Genomic DNA, 27,562 nt, shown 5'->3' with positions numbered 1-27,562 from the left:
AGCTTACAATGAGGGGCAGTCTTGGAGCAGTTCATCTTACAATCAGGAGCAAATTCATATGATTCAAGTGGGCTGTACTTGGTCTCCTCATGGATGTGTGGGTCAGGGGCAGTCCCACAGAGAACTCCTGGGAAAAGAAGTGCTGGAAGTGAGGGAGCCAGCAGGCAGAGTATCTCCTCTGGGGCTGTCTCAGTGTGCTCCTGAGAAAAGCTGTAAAGAAACGGAATTTCTTTAAATTAGATTCTGGTTTCAGTGCATTTAGAGGGTTGCTGAACATGAAAGTGATTCTGTTAACAATTATTCTTTAGAGTGAATAGATTTCTCCAGTACTTTTTAACATATTTGGGGATCCTTGACTAACTTTTAGTTGTGTAAATTTTAAGGCATAGGTTTATTTCAGAATTGTGAGGTTTGGGGGACAAAGCTGAGATCCTGCTCTTTTCCCTCACCCAACATAAAAGCCAACTTGTTATTGTTGTTGTTTTTATAGATGCTGAAAAAAGTTTCAGTAACTTCTGTCTTTGTGCAGCAAACCAGTTGCCTATTCAGAGGTGGCCATGGTAACTGTTCAGGTGATGAGTGAGATTCTCCGGGGAAGCCAAGAAAACATGCTTAATTGTCTTAGCCAGTAATATCTTTTATTGAGAATAAGTTGAATTTGTGATTTGTTCAGTGGTATCTTACCCTATGTCCTCATCATGTGCATGTCGCAAGTCAGTGATGTTTTATTTTAGAAATTGAAATTCAATACCAGTATTACAGAAAGCATAAGTTCTTTCTATAAAATTTTTTGACATTGAAAATCCTTTGAACCCAACTACTGAATGTCCCCTCTACTCCTGTATAATCTGACAAATCTTTACCCTTAAATGGTATTCTTTGTTTAAGGACATATGCCAAAGAGTCATTGTATTCCATTGGTATCCTCATTTCTTAAACAGTAATTTGTTCCGGATGCTATCTTTTTTCCAGACAAGATACTGATTTTATATTCTTTCCTTGTAAGTTGAATAGTAGGTCTCAGTTTGGGATATATTAATTAAGAATATTTGGAGAAACAGCAAAACTGGGAATCAAACTGTTAAGTCGAAGGCCTGTGTTCTTTCTAGCATCCTTTTTTTTTTTTTTAAAGATTTTATTTATTCACCTGACAGAGAGAACGAGAGAGAGCACAAGCACGGGGAGTGACAGGCAGAGGGAGAGGGAGAAGCAGGTTCCTTGCTGAGCACAGAGCCCAATGTGGGGCTCGATCCCAGCTTGGGATCATGACGTGAGCCAAAGGCAGATTTTTGCTGCTGGAAGAAGTGGTCCTGGCCATTTCTTTTCCCCTTTCATCCATGACCATACTTTGGTCCCCATTTTCCCAGTAGCTCCGGCCAGAGTAGCCAGTTGATATGTCTGGGTCTTTTCCTTTATAAATTGTGTTTTTCTCAATCATGAGGGAACAGACACCTTACGCCCAACCTGAGAAAGGGTTAGGTAGAGGCTCAGGGCTCTCCTTTCACTTGCGCCTTCTGTCCCTTTTAACATAAACATCTCAACTTGATATCTCAGTATCACAGCCTAATCATCACAGGGAAAATAATCATCAGTGTCAGAGGTGTGATAGACTATAAACTATACATGAAGTCACCTATACAAATTAGAAAACTGATAGCGAAGAAAAATACTAAGTTTCTTAGAAAATAGAAAGTCAAAATAAATCTAGATTATGATCCCATTTTATGGAGAGACTTACCACTACCAACTTCAAAATCTCTTTCCTCCAGCCAACCAGACCTATGCCCTCATATCAGTTTCTTTTTATGCAACATTTATGTTTTCCCTTTCTTCTGCCAGAATGGATTTCTGACATCCTGGAACTCTTGTGGTGAGCAGTTCCCTAATAATGTGTATAACCTTTCATAATATTATTTTTTAATCATCAAACCATAATTTTTCTAAGGACTGTTAAACCCTACTTTTCTAAGGTGTTCTTAGGAGAATTAAAATGATGGCTGCAGGGTAAAACTCTAGAGAGCTGAAACTAAGAACTGCTTCCTGAGGGTTGACACACTAAACTGTAATCTTCCCCATCACTCATGTGTGCCTCAAGTGCCAACATGGCATTCTATCCCCAGACTTAAAATATCTTCTCTGGATAGTTGGTGTGATACCTGTTATTTTATCCAAATTCAGCTCGTTATCACATTTTTGGATATTAATACCAAGAATTTAAACAAAAAGTGGCTGTGTGAATCAGTTCCTGGTGTGATGATAATCTTTTTCTTTTGTTATTCCCTGAAAATGGATTCAAGTTTCTGGTAAATGGACTCTCCTGGAGGATTCTTATTTAAACTGTGGCACCTGTTTGATTTAAGTAAACTAAAAAGTGAGTTATTTTTAAAACTAGTTTGTAACCCATACCTCTCTCATCAGATACAATCTTTCTCATATTGTCTATTTCAGCTACTTAGAAGGAAGAAAAGATAGGTGTTGGATTAAGAGGGACCTGTCATCCTATCAAATCCAAACTTGGACATTTCAAGAAAAGATCTCATTTTAATACATACCATATGTATTTGCTTGTGTTTGTATTTTTTTTTTTTACTTTTTTCCTCTTTTTTGTTGTTGTTGTTGAGGCAAAAGTTTATTTTCTCTTGTTTTCTACCTGTTTTGTTTTTATTTGTATGTTTTGTTTAAACAGAGAAACTTTAAATAAGAATATTGATGCCAGTACTGAAAGCATTGTGGATCCTTTTCCTTTTTATGTTATTCTAGTCTTTATTAGAAATGTACATAGATATTTACTATCTTTTGGATAGTTCTGTAGCTCAAGATCATTTTGAAAATAGTTATTAAAAATTACTTTTGTAATTGCAGAAAAGTCACTATCTCACTTGTGTTTACTAGGTAAGTCAATCTTATCCTCTATTCATAAGAAATATACTTTATTACCTTTCCAAAATGATTTTTTCATGGAAATCATAAGAAAGCAGAATTAAATTTTTTAAAATTAGTGAAAAATTTGCAGAAGTAAATTTCCTAGCTCCCTGGAGCTAAGGTTTTGTAGCAACAAGGGATGGGAATGCAGTGGAGGAACATGGGCTTTAGGGCTAGACAGACCTGGGTTTGCATCTGGCTGCATGTTTGTGGACAATCTTTCAAACCTTTCAGAAAGGGCCTCAGTTTCATCATGACAAGAGTGAATCTAGCAACTCTACTGCAAAGTTTTGTTATGAAGATCATATGAAAGAACTATGCTTGGCCTACATTAGGTCCCACTGGGAAGTGTGGGGAAGGCTGAGGGGACCTTTATGAAAACAGTCCAACTGTCCATTGACTGATAAATGGATAAAGAAGATATGTGTGTGTATTGTATATGATATATGTATGTATGTATATACACATATATAATGAAATATTACTCAGCCATATAGAGGAATGAAATCTTGCCATATACAATGACATGGATGGAGCTACAGAATATTATGCTAAGTGAATTAAGTCAGTCAGAGAAAGACAAGTACCATATGATTTCACTCATATGTGGAATTTAAGAAACAAAACAAATGAGCAAGGGGATAAAGAGAGAGAGAGGGAGAGAGACAAACTAAAAAACAGACTCTTAACTATAGAGAACAAACTGATGGTTACCAGAGGGGAGGTGGGTGAGAGGATGGGTGAAATAGGTGATGGGGATTAAGGAGTGTATTTGTGGTGATGAGCACCCAGTATTGTTTAAGTGTTGAGTCACTGTATTGTACACCTGCAACGAATATTACACTGTATGTTAACCAACTGGAATTTAAATAAAAGCTTAAAAAAAGAAGAAGAGATAGTACCCCGCGAAGGGTAACTAGGGAATGCTCTGGAAATAGTTATTTTCTGGGAACTGAATGAAGACCCTGGCATTGGGAAGTATGATTCCAAACAAAATACCAAACAAAAATATATTTAATAGATTCTAAGATTTTTTGTTTTTGTTTTTTAGAGATGGGGAGGAGGAGAGGGGCAGAGGGAGAGAGAATCTTAAGAAGGCTCCATGCCCAGCTCAGAGCCCGATATGGGGCTTGATCCCATAACCCTGAGGTCATGACCTGAGCTGAAATCAAGAGTCCGATGCTTAAGAGTCTAAGCCACCCAGGTGCCGCTGATATGTTATATTTAAGGCATATTGTTGATTTGATTACCTTTGAAGATAAAAAATAAAATTAGCACATTAAATGAACACAGAGATAAGACACATTATGATTTGAAAATCATTAGAATGTGTGTGTATGGGGGTACCTAACAAGCAAAGTGCATTATGGAACTAAGGAAATGGGCTCTTTGCTGGGCATCACAACTGGTATGCTAGGTATTAGCTCTCCCTCTGAGAGAAGCTTCAGATAGTAGTGTTAAGCCGAGATGCTACTTTTCCAAGATATGCCAGATGGAATTTATGTCAGTTCAATTCAGATATTTGTTGATCCCTGCTATGTGTTAGGCCCTGTACTAGGTGGTGGGGACACAGCAGTAAATAAGACAAAACACGGTTCCTGCCTTCCCAGAGCTTAAAATGATCAAACAAGTAATTCTGAATGTGATGGATATAATGGAAGGAGACATACAGGTGCTTTGAAAGTGTAGGGTGTGGGAATTACGTTACACATATTGGTAAATAATGTATATAACTTGTGGGCTAAATCAATACCGCGAAGAGATGCTGAAGTTATTGGGACTTTCAACTAGAGATGAAAAGGCAAGGGGGGGGGGTTGTTATTGTATGTAATAGTTGTTTCGTTTTGTTTTGTTTTAATAAAAACTTTGTTGGTTGGGTATTTAGCCAGGGAACAGTAAATAATAATAGTAACAGTGCTAAGCTCTAGTCAGTGCTTACTGTGTGCTAGGTGTTGTGACAAACACATTTATGTTGCATCTCATTTGAGTTCTACAGCAAATACCTCTCCTTTGTGTTGGAGAAAGCTGAAGTTTAAAGAGATTAAGAGACTCTCTTAGTGTCAAACTACAGGGAGTGGTGGGACTGGACCAGAGCCCAGATTCAGATTTAATCATTTGTTGTGTGGATGATTTCTGTTTCTCCATTATTGTAGTTGTTTTATGGTTTAAAAGTTTGTGATTATTGCAGGGGTTGCAAACTCAAATAACTCAAGGGTCAGACAGGAAACAGAGATATAGATGGAAGACAATAAGAGTGGTGTTCGGCACTGTGAGTGCTTTTCTGAACCAAAGGTATTCAAACATTCAAATGTGGGTTTATTTAAAAGAAGGACAACAGAAGAATCTGTGAGCCTTTCATCCCCAGGTTGGTGGGGAAGACTCATTTATAGATTTTTCTTATGTTAACTCAATCCAGTAGTCATTTGTATAACACTTTGTACAACCTAGCATTGTATAACCTAGCATTGTGTGTGTGTGTGTGTGTGTGTATCTAAAGGTATAGTGTGGTAGACTGGGAAATGCTTGGGCTTTTGGAGGTTTTAGGCACACCTGGTTCGAATTTGGGCATTGCTGTGTGATTTTGAAAAGTTGCTTAACTTCTCTGAACCTTGTTTTCTTCATAAGTCAAAATTAATAATTACCTAAAGTGTTGTTGAAAGGTTTAGGAATAATATCCATTGACTTCTTAGGACTGTGCCTGGCACATAGTGGACACATAATAAGCAGAAGTTGTTGTTGTTTTTATTAATATATTTGCTTTCCTTACTGTTAGTTCTTTGCTGGCAACTCTTAAATCACATTTATTCCTATCACTTAGCTCTTAATTGACCTTGTACACTATCTTCGCCAATTTGGTCACGTCAAAATTCTTCTCAGTAAGTAGTGATAGCCATCAAAAAGCTTGAGGTGGATGAGAATGAACTGTTTCCCTGAACGATTCTCCTTGGCTATAATGGAAGTAAGTCTCATGTCAAATTTTGCCTTACACAAAGACATTTATTAAATAAACATACATAAACATGGAACAATTCATGCAGCCTATACTACGGTAGGCTGGGTGAAGGCTCAAATCTATATCTTATAGGCACTAGAATACCACCTTTCTGGAAAGATTCACTTGAGGCAGGTAGGACAGTAATCCTAGAATCTATTTACCCTCATAATCAGCATCAGATAGCTAGAAGTCTGCCCCAAAGGCAAGACACAGGATCTTTTAGACTCAAGCCTTGGACCATATCCTCTCAGTGTCTTCCTGGACTCTTATACCTATTTTGTGCAAAGAAAAGTGTAAGTGTAAAAATAATCAGCCAATTCGCATATCTTAATACTGTTAATTTTGCCAGTGAATCTAACACCCATAATGCTGATTATCCAACTTCTGATCTTACTAATCAGAACCTATTTCTGAAATTCATTATGGTAATTAGAAAGTCTTTGGTATTGCTGGAGACATCAGTGGCTTAAGTGCTGTGTAGCCCCTTCTGAAAGGTGAGCTTTGCTTCTGAGTATAGAAGGATAGCTGTTTTGAGCACAAACTCAGACTCTAGAGCAGTGGTTCTCAGCAAGGGTGATGTTGCCCCTAAGGAGATATCAGCATCCCAAGACATTTTTGGTTGCCACAATTTGGGGGAGGGTGCTATTGACATTGAGTTTATAGAGTCCAGAGTGTTGCTAGACTTCTAACAGTGCCCAGGACAGGCCCCCACAACAAAAAATTATTTGGCCCCAAATGTCATTAATGACAAGGTTGAGAACCTGCTTTGGAGTGGGGTGTAAACTGATTCACCTGCTTACATCTTATGACCTTTTCTATGATGATGTATTTTAAAGTTAAACTACAGGCTTTATAACATTCATCATATAAACTTAATGGTAAAGACTTGAATGAATTTACTAATTCACTGTCAGGTAGTACCTATGGAAGGTACGAATTTAGAGCCTAGCTACTTAATACCTATGGTAGACCCAATAAATAGCATATAAAAACTTTTTTAAAAATGGTAGGCCTTGGTCTTGTCCACCTGAAATGTAGGGATGGATTTCCATTCCCAAGTAGTGCTCCTATAAATTGTTCTCTCTCTTTTTTTTTTTTTAAGATTAATTTAATTTATTTTAGAGAGAGAGAAAACACAAGAGCAGTGGGAGGGGCGGATGGGGGAGAGAAAATCCTTATGCAAAATCCCCATTGAGTGCAGAGCCTGATGCCTGGCTCGATCTGAGGACCCTGAGATCATGACCTGAGCTGAAATCAAGAGCTGGATGCTTACCTGATTGAGCCACCCAGGTGCCCCTATAAATTGCTATCTTAATGGACACTCTTGCACTACTGAGTTGTCAGGCTTTTTATTTTACTTCGGTATAGTAAACATACATTAAATGCCTGCTATGGGACTAAGGCTATGGAAGGGGTACACCAAACAATAACACAGTCTTTGGCCTGGAGTTTACAGCACCGAAGACATCAGATACACCATATCTTCAGAGAGGCCCCTTCCAATTATAATGTCCCAACAACTTATGATTGTAGAAATACCAGTAGTCCCTTGTTTCACTCCATAAGAAACCAGGAAGCTCCACTCATTGACTTTTGTATTATTTCCATGTGGTCTAAGCCATATAGCCCTGTACATGTCTTGCCAAAGTACCACCAGATAGTAGTGGTATAACTATGTATTTTATCTAAAAAACAAAACAAAACAAAAACTGGTGTTCAAGAGAAATGGACCCTGAGAAACGAGACAAAAGAAAATGCATAGAAAGGGAAAACTCAACAATTTCACTCTATTGTGAAAATGCCGCGTTACCTCTTAAACTCTGGAATGAAGGAAATCCTCAACACCATCATCAGCACTGCTGGGGTCTCCAGTTTCCCTTTTGGGCTCTTTTGGTGGATTATCATGCCTTAATTGATCACATGTAATAACGTGTCTTAGCATTAGCAGCCTTAGCCAAAGGAATGCTCTTAGGATAACCAACCAAGTACCCATCTCTCCATCATTTGTCTTCATTGGAGATGGCACTCAAGGCTGTGTGGGTGGCTGTATAATTACTGACATGTCTGCCTGTAGGAATGTGGTCTAAAATATTCTAAACTTAGGAACTATTCAGATCAGACCTCTTGAATGTTGTTTTTGGACGGTGATAACTATGGCATTCTCCTGGGTTTGTAAAACGAGCTCTGACATTGCCAACCATAGATTCCAGTTTTAACAGCGATCTGTTCAATGAGTAACTGTAGTCCAGAGAACATTCATTCTTCTTTTACAGCTTGATTCCATTAATTATTATTTTTTAAATTGGGGTTTCACTTGGCTGTAAGTACGTAATTTTATGGAAAGGGGTAAAAATTTGGTCAGCAGGGGAGTGGAGGGTGGGGGGAAGGTAAAAATAGTAATCAGGTTTGAGATCAGTTGTATTTTTAGCATTATATTAGCCAAGCATTGGAGTTAGTTTCCTTCCAGCTGATTAAGTTACATGTCTATTTGGTGAATAAACTTTGCAGAAATAGCAAAATTTGTCCCTGTGTCACTTGCAAATGATTTATTCTTTCTCATTTAATATTTTTATGTATCAGTGGTATATGTTTTAAAAGTCCCAGCCAAAGTCTATATTCCAGCACTGCCTACCTTTCATATTCTTCTGGGCAGAACATTAAAAAAGAAAAAAAAGGGGGGGGTTCTATAGTACATAGTATAAAGAAATTTCTCAGGAATAATTTGTTTTTCTAAAACCAGTTTTAAATGAATTCTCAAGGCATTTGGCAAGTGTAGATTGGTGTCAAGGAAAATTATAATCCTAGACCAGTAAAACTATCACGACTTCTAAGAATCAACGATCATACCTCAATGTTCCAAAGCATCAGGTGATTTGGCCAATTAGCAGGTCTCTTTTTATGAAGACAAATCATGTGTGACCGAAATTTTTTTACTAAAGGGTACATTTTCCCTGTTGTTTTAATAGCTACCCCCAAATGATAACATGGTTAAAAATGTATTCTAATCCTGGGTTTGGTTTAGGAATTTTAGCTAAATGCTTGTTATAGGGGAATCCTAGGTTTTTACTCAGTGAGAAGTGTAATAGAATGTAATCTAGCCCCCTGTCCTATTTATACAAAATAACACAGTAGCAAAAGTAGCTAAGAATTAGATTCTTTTTATGCCTTCCAGTTAAAAACCTGGGGTTCTTTTTTATCTAGCTAAAAGTTCAGCACACAGATAATGAAACACTTCTTACTTACATGCTTATCTGGCATTTGGATCATCACGCCCTTTCTCTCTTCATTTTGAACCTTATTTCATCGTTTCTGTTAAAAGAATAATTCTTTTGGATACAAATTGGATCTTTTCAGCCAAAATAAAAGTTTAGACATGGTACATTTTTTCTTCTTCTTATTGCAGAGGCTTTCCCATGTTGGAGTCTGCAGCAAACACCATTACAAATAACATCGTTTTGTGGGAAGTATGCCCTTTTTCTTGCCTGCTTCCAAATCTCCCCTAGACTGAAAGTGTGTCTTTCTGACCAAAGAGCAGCCATGTGAACAAAAAATTCATTTCAGCAGTCATTAAGAGCTGTCTGTAGCCTGGTGTTAGGCAGCTGTGGCTAAAGATGAACTGAAGCGATTTTTTTTTTTTTAAGTAGATGACAGATCTGTTGAGGTAGGTCTGTTGTTTTCATGCAGCACCACTTGGGTTCATTCACATTGGGAGCCTAACAATGCCTGATTGCGTGTGCCTAGGATTTAAGAGGCAGTTTAGTTGTGCTGGAGTTTTAGGTGGAATTTCAGGTTCATTAATTCAGCCAGCATTTATGGGACACCCACTGTGTACCGAGTATTAGAGTATTGAGGACATGGTGGGGACTTACTGATTGCTCTTTTTACACTGGAAATTTCTGGGCTGAGTATGAGTTTTGTTTTCCCTCTGCCTTTTCATGGTGTACTTTATAGACATGTTATTTAAATCACCAAATGTTCTAGCGTTTTCAATAAGGTATTAAAAAAAAGCCCAACATCTAGCTCCTGATTAACAAACCTCAGAGGATTTTTAGAGAACAAGTCATAGCAGGCAAAGTTGTATGTTTGTTTGTGTGTATTTTAATAGAATTGCTAAAGTAGTAAAAAAAAAAGGAATCCAGTGCATGTAACCTCACACAGTTTTTAGTATATATTTGATATACGGTCTCATGACATTTTTACCTTGAAACTTGATGAAACTTGGCTACAAACGAGCACTGTTCCATTGAGTGACTGCACAAAGAGGGCCAGGGCACATTGCAGAACAATCAGCTGTCCTGCATTGCCTCAGGAGGTGGGAGTTAGTACTGTGCCTCAAGTACTGGAGAAGGGTCTTCCTGTTTTCAGGGTCACTGTTAACCTAACAGAAAAAGTAGAGTTTGCCTGATGTTACTACACTGAAATGAGCCCTCGACTATAGAGTATTAAGAAATGCTAACCAGGAGCCAAACAAATTAGAAATGAATAGAAAGGATGTTTTATAGATGAAAACTGTTTTATAGTTTTCATCTGAGTACTGTTTTATAGATGAAAACTAAGTCTGAGGAAGGTAGAGAAGCCAGAGGTTGTACAGCTAGTAAGCAGTAGCATTACCAATATTCATATATATCTAATCGACTCCAAATTTACTTAATTATTACATCATCCAGAATGTCATTAAGCCCAAGTTACAATATGGTACAGCCATTAACATATCAAAATTTTTGCTTAAATAAAGTTGCCTTTATTTGTGTTAATTTATCTACCTTCCATGAATTATACTTTCACAGTACTTTTTATTTCTCTTATTATTTTTAATAGCTTTTTGAGAAATAATTTGTATACATACAATTCACTCATTTAAAGTATACAATTTAATATTTTTAGCATATTCACAGAGTTGTGCAACCATTAGGAGGCATTGTCCATTCCCTCCTGTCCACCACCCAACCTAAGCAACCAGCAGTCTACTTACAGTATTTATAGATCTGCCTGTTCTGGACATCTCCTATAAAGGGAATGATACAACAGTCCTTGGTGACTGGCTCCTTTAACTCAGCAGAATGTTTTTAAGGTTCATCCATGTAGTAGCATGTGTAAGTACTCCCATTTCTTTTTATGGCTGAATAATATTCTATTATATAGATATACCACATTTAATTTATTCATTACTTGATGAACAGACATTTGAATTGTTTTTACTTTTGGGCTATTATGAATAAGGCTGCTATAAACATTTGTGAACAAGTTTTTGAGGAGACATATATTTTCATTTCTCTGGGTTATAAACCTAGAATTGTAATTGCTGCCTCATATGGCAACTCAATGTTTACCGTTCTGAGGAACTGCCGACCTGTTTCCAAAGTGACCGCTCCATATCACATTACCGCTAGCAGCGTGTGAGCATTCCAGTTTCTCCACATCCTTGCCAACACTTGGTACTGTCCATCTTTTTACTTCTCTCATTAAATTATCATAGGATTATAATTATAAAATTATAAGCAAGCGTTATTCTTACTGTTATTTTATAGATAAAATCTCCAAATCAGTAAACATTAAATGAGAAACACAGGAAGTGACGTGAATAGTTCAAAACAACATATCATCCAAAGGTAATTTAAAAGTTTTTGAATCTGGCACTTACAGCCGTGTTGGATGTTAGTGATCATATTTCCCACCCCTACATTTTACAGGTGATGAACCTAGAGCCCAGAAAAGGGAAGTAAACTGTACAGTGACATAAAATTGCTCCCTAGGGAAGGCAGTCCTGGCACAGCCTGCTGTGTTCAGCCCTAGGGGATGTATAAACTCACCCATATCATACGACCCTGTTTTCTTCACTTATTCATCCATGCTGGCCTTTTATTAAAATAAGCCTATCTTGATTCATATGGGGGTATTAGAATGTTAGCAAAGCCGAAACCTGCCATTGGGAAGCTTCTGATAGAATTTTTTCCACATATTGCCTATGAGGAAATTGGTGTGCAAGCAGAAAATCAATGCAGGTGATGGTACTCTGACATTTCTTGGGTCAGATTGCTTGGGTATACATTCTGGCTCTGCTGCTGAACTAACGGCTTGACCCTTTCTGTATTTCTGTCTCCTTATTTTTTTTAAAGATTTATTTATTTATTTATTTTTGAGAGAGAGAGTGAGTGTGTGTGTGTGTGTGTGTGTGCTTGTGTGCTTATGGAGGAAGGGGCAAAGGGAGAAGGAGAATGAGAGAAGCAGACTCCCCACTGACTGGAGAGCCTGATGCAGGGCTCGATCCCAGGACCCTGAGATCATCTCGGCCGAAATCAAAAGTCGGTTGCTCAACCAACTGAGTCACCCAGGAGACTGTCTCCTTATTTTTAAAATGGGGGCAATAATAGTTTCTACTTCATAGAATTGTTTTGAGAATAAAATGAGCTAATCTGTAAGGAGGTTAGCACAGTGCCTGGCTCCTAGAAAGCCCTCAGTAAATGATGACGGTTATTATTACATAACATCAACTTGCTTAAACCACTGAAAAGATTGTAGTCGGAGATTTGTAGAAAATAAGTGAATAAAAAATTTGTAGAAAATAAATGAATCATCCCTTTTTAAAAAGTAGATGCACAAAAGGAGCAGGTGTAGTAAATAGCTAATTTCTAAAGTCTTCATAATTTTGAATTGTATGGAACCTAATACATTTTTTTTAAGAGAAAAAACCTTCCCATCCTTTACAAATGATGAACTAATTTCCTTATACTATAACTTTGGGCAGAAACAAGCCTGCTAAAAGCCCCAGCAAAGGGGAAATTTAACTAAAGCACATACTCATGTTATGGATGTAATGTATTAGTAGTGTTTTTCTTTAGTATCTTTGTTTGACTATCAAGATAAAAATCCACTGGATTATTTTAAGGGGCCTACTGTATATATTTGTGTACCATTGCAGAAGAAAAAGCTCTTGGTGGGGAATCGGGAGACAGGATTGGAATCTGCTGTAGTTCATGGCCACAGGCACTAAGCTCATCTGAGCAGTAAGCTTCTGTTTCCTCATCTGGAAATGGGGGCTGCAGGGATCAACAATTCCTATCTCAGAGGGTAGTCATGAGGACCAAGTGATAATCTGGGTATAACAGCACAGCACAGTGCCTGGCCCACAGTCAGGGCTCAGTAAGTGACAGCTAAACAGCAATGTAATAGGGTTCTGTGTGCCACACATGAGATTTGGAGGCAGCTTCGGTGGTGAGTTTAGGTGAAGAAATTGGACATGTCTGTTTTCACATAGTATGATTCATGTCTACTCTGCTGTTGCTGCTGCTGCTTTCCTGTAACCAATTTTAGAGCCTATCTTGGCAGCTGGAAGTATTTGGGATTAATTTCACACTCACTTTATGAGTTGAGCATTTTCCTGCAAGCAGCTCCCTGGGCCTCTGCCTCATTACTTTGGCATCAACTGATATGGCAGTTGGACATAGATGTCCTTTGGGGTCTCCATTTTATTTGGAAACCTTCAATTCGAAAAAGCAAAACAAAGGCCATCAACACATTTGTGCTTGAAATCGTTAGCATTTATTGTTTCCTAAACCCCTCCCTTTCTGTAGTTCTGTTGAACACCAGGGAACACACATCTTGCACAGCCAGTGATGAGCACTGAAAAATCACTCTCCTTCAAATTTAAGCCCTAGCAGCTGGTTGGCCTCATTTTGCAGTTCCAGGTGAGCAGTGAGACCCTCTAGGCCTTGGTGGGACAGATCTAAATCTTGATGGTTCTACGTTTTCCAGCCCTTTTTACTATGTTAATTCTGCTAAATTCATTTGGCTCTTATGGAGAACAAAGTAAACTTGGCTGTTACATGTAAAACTAAATTGAGAACATGGAGATCTGTTTAGTATTTAATGCTGGCCAGTAGGTCAGGAAGATTTTCCTTGGGGGTAATTTACATAAGGAATTGTTTATCCCATTTCTTTCCAATTTCTGTGACCATTTGGGGATAGCAGACTTTCCACAATGGCACAGAACTATAACCAGCAAGACCGAAACTTAGAGAAACGATGCTTCTCCCAGATTGATGTATTTTGGGCCTTGCTCAGGAAAGATCCTGTGGCTTGGGCTGCTGTCTCACTGAGAAGTCATTCTTCCACCACAGCTGTGTTTAGCAAGTTGGGTGGGTCCATGAACTGACATGTTGTTACACTTAGTAAGAATTTTCCCTTGATAGTGAGGAACGTGCACAAGAGCCTTGCTTTAAGTCCCAGCAAATGTCCGAATGTTTACTATGATCGATAGCTGCTTTGAGTGCAGCCTCCATCAAGGAACACCCACACTCACAGTACTCCGCCACCACCCAGGACCTGGTGTGTTATGTGCATGCTCTTCACCTTGACATTCTGGTTCCTCTACACCAGTTGCCCAGATTACCTTTTTTTTTTTTTTTTTAAATCTCATCAAATGCTATTCCCAAACTGGAATATTTCCTCCTTCCTGAACAAGCAGCCTCTACTTTTCTGCTTTAATGCATTTGTTCGAGTTGTTTCCTGCACTTTTAAAGCGCCCAAACCTAATGTCTTTTTTGAGGATGAATTTCAGGTACCTCTATGCAGTGGCAGGCTGGTAAATATTTAACAGCTGATTCTCTGGGAAGGAGAGGTGTTGGGAGGAGGCCTGGCTTTGTAACATTTGTTGATGTTCATGTTGTAAATACTTCTGCCATGGCTGATTTCAGTCTACCAACGTGAGGTTACTGAATGCGAAGTTGGGAAGAAATGGGCAATAACCCACCATTGCAGTGTTTCCAACATACAGATACCATAAGCATAAATAACCTCAAAGGCCTAGATAATAGTAAACTAATTAGGAAGTAAGGAGTTTTGAGTATTTATTACCTTTGTTTTGGTGTAATTTATTTAATCTTAAGTTTATGTAACTTAATTTTTAGTAATAGCTGAGTTTAACAGCTGGTCTACAAAATTGAAAATCAAACGACCCATCCTTTCTCTGGAGCCTGTAGGAGCTGGACAGGTTGGTTCCGGCACACCACGGCTTCTTTCCTCTACCTTTTCTTTCCTAAAGTGCTCCAGAATCAGTAAAAGGCCTTTTCTGAACCTAGAAGGTGCTTCAGGTTGCATGCAGGCTTTGAAGTGAGAGACTCCAAGTATGAATCCAGGTCTCTCACTTGCTAGGTGTGATGGTCAGGCTGGCTACTTAATTTGCAGTTCCCAGTGCAAAATGAAAATGCAGGGCCCTTGTTAAAAGGCCGGAAGAAAGTGGTGTTAAAATAACTACTAAAATACAAAGCTTTTTCCTTTCTTCAGTAGTCTCTTTCACACCTTCTGATGGTGTTTTTATTTTCTTTTCAATGCCATTCCAAGTAAGGAAAAATTTAAATTTAAAATTGTTGGCATGGATTTTAACCATTAATCTTACATTGTGTAATGCCAGTTTTAAATGCAAATATAAGAACATTCAACGCTATGAGTTAATGAGAATAATCGCCTCTTCTCATGTGCATGTCTATTATCCCTTCATAGACTTCACTTATAAAACACAAGTTCAAAAATAAAATTATTAAGAATTTCCAGACAGAGGGGTGCCTGGGTGGCTCAGTTGGTTAAGCATCCGACTCTTGATTTTGGCTCAGGTTTTGATCTCAGGGTCATGAGATTATGCCCACATTTGGCTCCGCAGAGGGCTTCAAGCCTGCTTAAGCTTCTCTCTCTCTCTCTCCCTCTACCCCTTCTCCTTGCTCACGCTCTCTCTAAAAAAAAAAAAAAAAATTTAAGACAGAGACAGCAGGGCATTAGACCAAGCATGGAGCCCTTGTAAGCACAGGTACAGTGTGCATCCCTGTGTATAGTACTGGACAAATTCCTTACATCTGCTGAGCCTCAAAGGCCTCCTCTGTAAAATAGAGATCATGCCAAGTGGGTGGAGATGTGGGGATTGACGGCAGTGATACCTGTATGGCACAGCAGAATGTTGGCATGTAGTCTATGCTCACTTAGTTAGAGGGACTATTATTAACCTAACAATTATAATATTCATGGCATCCTCCTTTATCATTCATAGGGTCTTCCCTACAATGTCAACATTTGCCTCTGACATATTTCTCTTTCTCCATTATAAACTCTCTGAAGGTAGAGATTAGATCTGTTGCCATTGAATTCCTTGGAGTGCTTCCTGTAAATTCTTGCATATACCTGGCACTTAGGAGGTGTTTATGACCTTGATCGTTGTGTGATTTGGGCTTATCAACAGTAAAGCATCTGTGTCATTATATGATGGTCCCCACAATGAGGCCTAATTGGTAACACTCACAGGAAGAAAAGAATATAAACGTAGACTTGAACAGGAGTCAGTTGTAATCATGGTGAGGGTGAGGGAAGAAGCAGATGATTCCAGGTGTTTGGGTTTAAGGAAAGTGGCCTCTGTCTCTTAGAGGGGACTTCTTGAAGTAATAGGGAAGGGATGAGTTCCAAGCTTCATTTGAGTAAAACAGGCCCCAGGGATATTAACTCTGGCCCATAGTAACTTGTCCCTTTGCTAACTTCTTTTACACTTATTTTCTGTTCTGCGCAATTAGGACATTATTACAGTAATTTTTTTCCCACTAATTGGTTGTGTATGTATGCTTCCCGTCCAACAAATTATAAGATCCTTATGGACTATAAGATATCATGTACTTTTTTGAACACCTATGGGAAGAAAGCACAGAATAGGTATATAGTCAGCAAGGCACTTTATTGTAATGCTGACCTCGGTTCAAACTCCCAGGGCCACCTGGAGATCTGAATGTGAATTGTGATTGCCTTTTCTATCTCCTGCAACCCCTCAACCAAATGGCAAAGAATCCTGGTCTGCCCAGCACTGTCAGGCAAGGACCTGAAGGTCTTTTCCTAACCTGTATCTCTTTTCCAGCATCTCCCAGATACTCAGGACAGTACCCCTACAGCCCCTGTTGCTACATGGAATTTGGGAGACCACACAGCTGTAAACTCTAACTTGTTTGAATGATGATTTTTTAACAAGCCCTTTGGGCCAGTGTCAATAAGCCATGAAATATCTCCAAATGGTTCATGTGTACTAGAGTTCTGAAAGTCATCTAAGCTGTAGTTCCTCAGGCTGGCAGGGACTGATAGAAAGGAGCTCACATTGCCCTGGCTTTTACTATTCCTGATCTGGGGGCTGTCAGACGCCTTGAGCCTCTGGGCCAGTCAGTTCATTACTTTTAATGAGCACAAAATTCACCAAGACATTAAAATAAAACACCAATGGGCAGTCTTGAATGTTCCATCCAATTGTTGCTTTAGTTCTTTTTTCCACAGGAGTATTCAAGGGGATGAAAAAAAAAAAGCCAATTCTAACTCCTGCCAATTTTATCCTAAGTAGATTTGGCGTTGTAAAGCTAACACACCCTGAACATTTTTTTTTTTCTTTCAGGTCCCTGTAGGCTAGTGCCTGACATTTGTGTTAAAAATGACATTACTGAATTGGTCCAATGTTTGAACACTATCTACCTTTTGGTTATAATAAGGAAATACTGGATATCCCAGCACCATGTAACATGTAAAGAATAATAATCAGAGACAGACAGTTATTTTCTGAAAAGGGTGTAATGAAGTCATTATTTTAAATTACATGGCAAATGTGGTCATTTTGATATTTTTTAATTGATCAATCTCTGTGGCTGGTAATGAAGACTATAATAACTGTATTAGAGGTTACTTATATTATCATATATTGTAGAATGTCACTTGATGGTGAAGCAGACGCCGAACAATGTCTCCATTAAGCTGATTTCATGGATATTTTCATCTCCTGGCCATATGGATTTGGAATTACCTTAGGGATTTTTTTTTTTTAAAGAAGGAAGTGAACAGATGAATGATAACTATTTTATTACTCAACATAGCTTGTGTTTGTGGAAGACAAAGTTCATCAATTTGTTTTAAAGAAAAACAAGAGTGTGCCAAATGTAATTTGTTGAGGGCTCAAGAATTGTGAAATTATCCTTAACTGAAGTTTGTCATTTCTGCAGGTAATCGCTCTAGCAGATGCAGTAGAGGAAAACCAAGACAATCTGTTCCAGTCATTCACCAAGCTGAGAAGTGCCACCCATCTGGTGATTCTGCTGATTGGGCTGTGGCAGAAGCTTAGTCCTGACCAGGTTGCTATTCTGGAAGCAGCATTTCTGCCACTGCAGCAGGACACTCAAGAACTGGTAAGGACCCACAAGCCTGCAGTGGTAACAGCCATCATTATTGAAAAGATTGTGGGTTTAGGAAGATCTCACATGGCTATCATGTTTTCTAAGGTATCAGATGGAGGCTTTTTTTTTTTTTTTAACCCAGATCCTGTTTTTCTTTTCTTTAAACCATGATAAAAATGTCAAATAAAGGCCTTTTTTTTTTCTAGAGCTATTTTAAAAATAGGTATATAGTCCATTTTTATGTGGTATTCAGTCTATTTTTTATGTGCTCTTCAATCACTTAGAAGCCAGGGAAACAGTCATTTGACTGCCTGAGTGATGGCAGTAAACCTTCAGATTAGCTAATCCTTTCCTTTTCCACCAGAGAAAACAGTTCAGCCATTTTAATTTGCTCAGTGTTCTTAAATTTACGTGTCACTTCAAGGGTTAGGGAGAGCTGAGATAGCCTTGCTAAATGACAGGAATATTTTGTTACATTTATATAGTTCTTTATATATAGCGTATAAACTCCTTTACTCTTGACCCTTTGAATTGGCAGTTTAGAACCAAACGGGGGAAATGCAGGTTCATATTTGGAGTTTTTGGTGAAAGATTATATGAGTAAAAACATCTTAGACCCTTGAATTTTAGAGGTTTATATGACTAACAGGTGTCAGTTTTGAGGAACTTTTTGCATGCTTTTATATACAAAGAAATAATATACTTCTTGGAAATTAGAGACCCCTGGACTTATTTTCTGTGTTGGAGGAAACCATTTCAAGAAAAAAGTCATTTCAAATCCATTTTTAAGCACAGCTATGAGAACATAGGACCAAAAATAATAGTACTAAAACTAACGTTTCTGAGTGCTTACTAGGTGGGCATCAGGTGGTATTTTGAGTGTTTCACAAGAATTATCTCATTTAATCTTAAACATGGCCCAATAAGGTAGTTAAGGTACTGTTTTCATCCCCATTTTATATATGAGAAGATTTAGGCTTTGAGAGTTAAGTACCTTTTGGTGGTAGAGCCAGGATTTGGACCCAGGTCTGGCTGCTTTCAAACCATATGTTTTTAACCAATACACTGTATTTTGGCAAACAAAGTCATGAACAAGATTTTGAAAATCACAGACTTTGTCAATTGAATGTAATTTTCTGTAGTCGAGTCAAAGGATTGTCAGAGAAAAAAAAATCAAACTATATTTTATATCCTAAACAAAATACTAATAAATAAACTGAAAAAAAAACTTTGAGTACACCTTTTTCTTAGATTGAGAAAATAAAATTACTGCTAAAATTTATTTTTGCGAAGCTAGAAATGTAGATATTGTAGTAATAGAAAACAATATAATATAGGATTGTTATCAGTAAGAACTATGAACTCAGATTAGTAGTCAGAAAGACATGGGTGTCCTCAGTTCCTGGCTCCAGGACTTTGATGATAAAGTCCTTCTGATCAGGTTTTCTAGCTGCTCTAAATCTCTACTTCTGTAGCTCTAAGGCTGGAAGCAATAATAGGACCTACACAATAAGTTGAATAAGAATTAAATGAGATAATGGAGTAGAGTGGAATTATATCTTACTCATTTTTATATTCTCAGCATCTGGCACAATGCCTGACCATAGCACAGTCAATATTTGTTAGGTGAATGACTGGAGAGAAGGATAAAAGCTAACAAGAGTTGACTTGGCAGAACAGATGTAGTAGATATAATCTGGAGCGTGAGGAAGTAGGGCAGGGCCAGCTGTATAATTTACAGGGCCCAGTGCAAAATGAAAATGTAGATACCTTGTTCAAAAAAGTAGAAAAAATTGCTAAAGTGTTGTTAAAACAGATACTGAAACAAAGCTTTTTACTTTCTGCAATCTCTTTCTCATCATGGTGTTTTATTTGGTTTTTTATGTTGTTCTAAATGAAGAAAAATTGAAAATTTAAGTTGTTAGCATGAATTTTACTATTAATCTTATAGTGTGCAATGCCAGTTTTAATACAAATATAAGAGCATTGAACCCATATGCTGAATCACCAAAATTATGTAATTTGTATTTTATAGCTCGTGCATGCATATGTATTTTGTTCTTAAAGAACTGTGAGTCACTGTACAAAATTAACTGTTTTTATTTTGCTTCTTGATATGCACACATCTACCAACACTTTCCACCTTCAGCTTACTGATGGGTAAGGAAGGAAAGAAAGGAAAAAGAGCTCTGTGTTACTCTATTTCCCTTTCCTTGTGTTACCATTTTCAGTGTAATAGTTGGATAATACAGGGAAATAACAGGAGTATAATGGACTGCCTTAGTCATTCCTGTTTCTTTGAATCTGTTGCCGCCTTTCTTCATTCAAAACAAGTTTTGGTGCAAATGAAAAGCCTTGAAGGGCTGTCAGTGCCCCATTTAATCAGTCTAGACATAACATGCCTTCCTTGTACTTGCTTTGAGTCTCACTGACTCCCACTCATTCAGGTGCCATAGAATTCTTTTTTTTTTTTTTTAAAGATTTTATTTATTTATTTGACAGAGAGAGAGACAGCCAGCGAGACAGGGAACACAAGCAGGGGGAGTGGGAGAGGAAGAAGCAGGCTCATAGCGGAGGAGCCTGATGTGGGGCTCGATCCCAGAACGCTGGGATCACGCCCTGAGCCGAAGGCAGACGCTTAACCGCTGTGCCACCCAGGTGCCCCGAGTGCCATAGAATTCTAAGCTTATGGAGCAGAAAGGGAGAAGGCCACGCAGATGGGGCATGTCTTCCTTTCTCACACACACTTCAGTGTCCCATTGGACTTCATTTACAAAACACAAGTTCAAAGATAACATTATTATGAGTTTTAAGATGGCGACGGCAAAGCATTAAATCAGTGTGGGGCCCTTCTGAACATGGGGCCCTGTGTGACCACACAGCTCACATGCTCCTGAAGTGTGGTTAGACCCAGAGCAAGAATTTCCTTGAAATAAAGGTTCTCAGATGTAAGGATTGAGTCCCCAGAGAGATTGTGGTATTTCCGAATCTAGAGATCTTTAAAAACAGCCTCATTCTGCTGGGAATATGTAATATGTTCATCCCTGAAGGCAGGTGAATGGATGAAGCATCTTCTCGAAGCTCCTTTTTGCCCTGCTGGTGTGTTCTCAGCTGTCATACCTCCCAAAACATGTAGGAGAAAATTCTTTCAACTTTCTTCTGAATTTGGTTAGATTAGAAGGTGTGTATACTCGTTTTGTCTATCGAAGTCATTAATGAGACAGGACATTTGATAAAAATATAACTTGGAGAAGAATGAATCAAAAAAGACATTTTAATACTGCTTGTTATGCTCTTCATCTTTAATTAGGTTGTGGTATTCACTTTGGACTTATACTGTTGAGACAGCTTATATATCTTGAGAAAAAAGGAATCCTTTTTCATTCTTTAAGACGTACGCCTGCACTATGTGGTTTTGACATGCTAGTTCACAATCTCCCACATTATGCCTTTAGACCTCACAAATAAATGTTATGTGATGGGTATCCCACTGAGATGTGAAAATGAAATATGCAAACCTGAAATAACTTGGAGGGAGGGTGAGGCGGGGAAGAAAGGAGTCTCTTACCAGAATGTTGAAAATATATCCCATATTGAAGTTATTATGATACCACAAAAATCTGAATGTAATTTAGATGGTTTGGTTGAAAGTGGATGGCAGGGTACATGTGTGAGGGGGAGAACTTCAGACATGTGGACAACATTTTCAAAAGAGACTCTCAGTTCAAGGTCAGATGTCCCCACAAGTATTGAGAGGTGGCAGAAAGTAGTCAGAAGACGTTTTACTTACCTTGCAAATTGTTTGTTGTATTGTTATTTAGATGGCATTTGTCACAAAGGTGGGTGAAAAACTCTAGTTCACTGTGGAATATTTTCTTACTGGTATCAGGCTCACAAAGCAAAAGTATTTAGAATTTATTATTACTAATGAAAAGTAATATTCTTCACACTATCTTATCAGTAGTTTTTTTAAAAAATACCATCTCATTTGGAAGAGAATTCATCCTTGTTTTCTTTGATCTGTTTCTTTAGTGATACGTTTCCATTTTTGCCACTACTCATAACTATTTTGGGGCAAATAAATGCTGGTATTGTGGACTATTACACGTGACTTTTCCAAGGTGCTGAAAGTTATGTATGCCAAATGTGTTTTTGTAGGGATACTTCCCTTCACTTTACGAAAGACAGGTGTTTTCTTTGGCATCTCCAAAAAGAGCTCTTAAACTCAGTTCCATCTGTGGATTTGATAATAAATATGATATTGTCCCTACCATCTTCCTGTCATGATAGAGAAGTTTTGCCCCAAATAGTGTGTTCTCTCAGAGTACCTGATGAGGCTGTTCTGAAATGAATTGTTTTCTTACTTTTCAGGTTAGGGGCTGAGGAGATTTCAGAGTATTCGCAATGCAGAATTTAAACGTGTATCTACTGACCCTTTATCTCTTTGAAGCTCTATGGAAAATACTATCTCTACTTAGGTCAGTGAGGGCTGGGTTACTGGTTTGAGTCTGAGAGAGTGTTCAATTGTGATAGTACGAATATCTCCCTCTCATGATGTGGTATAAAAGCCAAAAGCTGCAAAACTATTTCATACCTCAGGATTGACTTGAAATCTTATCCAGTCATTTATGCATTCAATGAATATTATTAAGCATCTACTATGTTTCAGGCAGTGTTCTAGGCTATCAGTATATTTCAGTAAACAAAACAGAGATCCCATCCTTTGTGGATTTACTTCAACATTGTAAGCAAACAGATTCTAGTCACATTTAGCCATAAACATCTTTGGCTGTGTGATATGGTAGCTACTTGCCATATGTAGCTATGTAAATTGAAATTTACATAAATTAAAGTGAAATAAAATTAAAATTTCAGTTCCTTGATTTCACTAGCTATATTTCAACTGCTCAGTAGCCACATGTGGCTACCATTAGTGGCTACCACATTGGAAAGTGCAGATATAGAACATTTCCTTCACCTCAGTAATTTCTATTGTGTAGTATCCTCCATCATTAGAAGAGAAAGGGTTTTGTCAATTGGGTTAACAACGTCAGCACATTTTAACAAATTAATGAGAGAAGGGCGGGACGGTGACATTAAGTTGTGCCGTGGTATTTGCTTTAGCTGCCCTTATTTCTGGTATTCTGGTATCATCTGCCTGGTCACATGTGCAATAACCACGGTTTCTCTGGGGAGATGAATGCATCTACATAAAAGGGAGGCAATAAGCTGGCGCAAGTGCTGCTACTCCCCCTTCACATGAACTTGGTAGACGTTGTAATCATCCCAAATTCTTTCCTGTTGAGCCTGTGCATGACCTCAGAACCCTTTTGAATACAGCATTCTAGGTAGTCACTATCACTTGCAGTTGGTATGTGGATGAATCCTCTGTGCCCTTCCTGATCTCTGTACAGATCTGCTTCTCATTTTCTTAGCAAACAGCTTAGATGACTAAGACAATATTGTTATTTCCAAATGGACTTTCTCCGACTTCTGCTCTAAATGTTCATTTATGTTCCACCTGACTTCAGAGGAATCTCTAAGGAAAAGAGCAACAGTGCGCTGGTTTGGAGACCTGAGTACACACAACCTAGAGTTAGAGGGAGTATTGGCACATTGCATAACATTTTGGCTTACTTTTTCTTTTCTTTAAAAGTGCATTTAATATCTTTTGTAGATGTTATCTACTGTTTGAAAAAGAAAAGCTTTATTGTGTTAAGAGTTTAACAGTTACCTTCCCTAGTATTGAACTTGCAAATCCCCTGAGAAAGTTAAGGTGGAAACTTACATCAGTGGGGGAAGGAGATTTGGACCTTCAGCCTTACTTTTTGATTGATTATTCCTTTTACAAACTGATATGGAAAGAGAAACTTATTTTTAACATGTTCAACATGGTTCATGTGAGAAAACAGATGTTTATAATAGGAAATCCTATTGTGTGGAGAGACTTATCAAGGCTCACTTACAAGGCTTGGAGGCTTCTACGTCACAGGTCAGGTTTGATGTAAGGGCCATTGTGCCTCCTGTCTGGATTGAGTGATGACTGAGATGGCTAATCGTTGCTGTTATTAATGACCTCTTCTTAAAAGGCAAACAAAAGGAGGAAGTCTGGTGTCAGTATCAAGTCTGCCCTTATGACTGTTAACGTATCATCACAGTTATAAACTGTCTATGGGAACATAGTGGAGAAAAAAATATTTTGGTAATCCCCTTGGTCTTAGCCAACAAGACAAACATGAAAACATTAGTTTCATGTTCATAATGGCCACATACTCTGTGTTGTTGCTAGTTACATGCAGCTGGTGTTCTGTAACGGTATGGCTTTCTACTTCACCAGCGTTGAGTATAACATATCTCAGAGCCTTTCTGATGACTTTCTTGCTGTTTTAAAAATTGGAATATATCAAAATAGCAGCCAAGTAGAATACAATATACAAGTGGTGATGTGTAATTTTTAAAACTTCCCTTAAGTGTATCAAATATGAAACAGTACTTTAATGGACACATTTAATATTATTTATGCATTCAAGAATAGAGATGCTAAATGAATGAACAAAGAATTGATTAATTGAAGCCTCACTCTCACTGTATGCCACCCCAAAACCTTTGTGAAGCAAGGTGTGGGTTAAATATAAATAAATAAGTGAAATTCACACGACCACAGTGAGGAAAATAATGACCATCATCATCCTCATAATGCCTACTGATTTGATTCCTGGTTAGAAGTATATATTTTTTAAAGATTTTATTTGTTTGCAAGAGAGAGAGAGAGAGAGAGAGAGAGTGCACAAGTAGGAGCAGTAGAAGAGGGAGAGGGAGAGGGAGAAGCAGGTTCCCCACTGAGCAGGGAGCCTGACCACGCGGGGCCTGATCCCAGGACCCTGAGATCATGACCTGAACCACCCAGGTGCCCCAAAAGTGTATTTATATTAATTTGATATCTTTAAAATACCTTTACCCAACTTAGTTTGAATCTACAAATTACAAAGTGATGATTTTGACATCTGGGATGTTGTATTCTTTTAGAAATGTACACGTGGAAATTGGGGGCTCTTGCCTTTAAAACCAGTGCTTCCTCTGTGCTGTAATCACACACAGAGCTGCAGCCTCAGTCGGTCACTCTGGCCTGCTGTTGTTCATTTGGAAATGTTTCTCAGAAGCCCCCTTGACTTGCATCCTTGTTATTCTACCTGGCTTTCTGTGATGGCATTTCAAGTAGCCTTTCTGCTCATGTCTCTGCATTGGTATGCCCTGTGCATCACTGCTAGACTCAGCCCTCTGCTGTCTTGTCACACGCCTACTTACATACTTTCTGTGGCTCTCTTTGCTCCTGGTTCAGTTTGGACTCCAGTGCCAGGCATTCAGTATTTCCAGTCACTTGGCACTATCATATCTTCTTTCTCAAAATCAGTTTCTGTGACTCCCCAGCTTTCCTGCTTCGTTCTGGGAAATCTGACTTTCCATGGGTACATAGCTTCTTTGCATCAGGCCACGGCTAATAGTGTTTTTTTTTTTCCTTCACGTAACATGGTGTCCTCTGTTTACCCCTCTATTCACCCTTTTTTAGAGGCAGATCAATTCTCTTTCCCTCCTTATTTTATTCTGGCTTCCATTCTCTTGTGAATCTCACTTAGGGGGTATGACATAATATACCTTATATTCTCATTATATATTCTGAAATTGTCAATGTCTTGTATTCTTTTTTTAAAGATTTATTTATTTATTTTAGTGAGAGAGTGTGTTAGTGAGTTGGGAGAGGGACAAAGGGAAAGGGAGAGAGAATCTCAAGCAGACTCTGCACTGAGCATGGAGCCCAACTCAGGGCTCGATCTCATGATCATCAGATCATGACCTGAGCCAAAACCTAGAGTCTCTTGCTTAACCATCTGCACTATAGGGGCGCCCCACTTGTCTTGTATTCTAATAAATATAAGGACAGATTCTTCTACATCCCCATAGAATTAAAGCTTAAATTAAGCATATAGTTGGATATAAGTATCTAGGGATTGCTTGAAACCCCATTTCTTTCCATAGTGTTCCACACAATTGCAGATTCTCCTCAAACAACTGTATAGTTTTATTTAAAAAGGAAGCATTCTCCTTCCATTTTGCACCACCCCCATTTTTTTGCAAGCAACCTCAAATATTTTTGGGTTCTGTAAGAGTGAAACCTGATCTCTCCTGCCTGGATGGTAAAAGATATAGATTGATAGCCAGACCACCACATATGTATGTATTTATACATATATTCATTCACATGTCCTGTAATTCAAACCAGTAAATACAAAAATTTTTCATCTTACCAGTGATGAATATATGCAAGTGAAAACAATTATGAGGTACACCTCACCTATATTGATTTAGCCAAACTTGGTAATAAATAGTGCTGAGAGACACGAAGTAAAATAGACATACCCACCTCTTTCTGCTATAGGCTTTCCAGAGGGTCATGGATCTCTAGGAAGAGATGGGCTATAAAACAAATCTAATACTTGGTACCACTAATCTAAGTTAATGCACTGAAAGTAGTAAACTAAAATCCATTTGGTACCATGTTTATTTTTATAATTATGAAATACTGAAAGCAACCTAAATGCTAGCAGTTGGAAAATACAAACTGGTATTATCAGTTGAATAGAATATTATGTCAGACTGGAGTTAAATCTTTTTGGGGGGGGGTGCAAATACTTAACTAGCTCCACGTCCTTAAGCAAATTATGGAACTAAGCATTAGTTTCCTTATCTGTACAGTGGTGAACTAGACTGGACCCCAAGGACTAGCTCTGCTTTGAAGGGAGGTGAGAATGGCCATTCAGATTTTATTTCAGCTTGCTTTCACTCTATATTCCTCCTTAACCAGTAAACAAATGGTACAGAGGAAGAACATGAGATTAAGAAAGTGAGCGAACTTGGCTCTCTAGTGCCTTTCTCATGAAGGCATGCCCAGAGTTTGATGGAAAACACAGTTTGTGCAGGGCGAGGGATCTGCCAGTTCAGAGGTGTTTAGAACCAGAGGCTCACTGCCTTTCCCATAGTTAGCCTGGGAGCAGGGCCACGTCAGCATCCGAGGAGCTGTTGCACATGGAGTTTCTTTTTGCATTGCAGGTATATCCTTTCCTGTACTGTATTCTCTTTATTGCATAATTAAGTTTGGCTGTGGCCTACTACAAATGACTGACTGAAACACAATAAACATTTAATGAAAAAAATGTATGCCAAGGTTTTTCTTCCTCAAGAAGACATAATCCAAATTCTATTTTTCACACAAAGTAACTGAAAATTACCTTGCTTGTTTGATCTCAGTGAAGTAGACCACACACTGAGCCTCCCTTGGGTGTCTCCATCATCATTTTCAGATTCAGGGTTTTGATGTTTAGTTATTTATATCATCGGGAAGACCAAAATACTACTACTACAAGTATAAAACCATGTTTTAAAAAATTGCATTACATCTGTGACCTCATTTGGG

The 27,562-nt window shown here is 38.2% G+C and overlaps 1 protein-coding gene across 3 annotated transcripts in view; it reads left to right on the top strand.

Annotated features, from left to right (window-relative positions):
• Positions 1-27,562, top strand: part of BBS9 (Bardet-Biedl syndrome 9) — a 415,930-nt gene that overhangs the window by 303,648 nt on the left and 84,720 nt on the right. For all 3 annotated transcript variants that reach the window (XM_008686478.2, XM_008686476.2, XM_008686479.2), the window contains exon 20: positions 17,923-18,105. In XM_008686478.2, the coding sequence (XP_008684700.1) occupies positions 17,923-18,105 (183 nt within the window). The remainder of the gene's footprint in view (positions 1-17,922; positions 18,106-27,562) is intronic.

This window comes from Ursus maritimus, unplaced genomic scaffold, assembly GCF_017311325.1.
Source record: "Ursus maritimus isolate PB19 unplaced genomic scaffold, ASM1731132v1 scaffold_3, whole genome shotgun sequence".
In the NCBI taxonomy this organism is placed as follows: Eukaryota; Metazoa; Chordata; class Mammalia; order Carnivora; family Ursidae; genus Ursus; species Ursus maritimus.
This window is presented reverse-complemented; position numbering and strand designations above follow the sequence as displayed.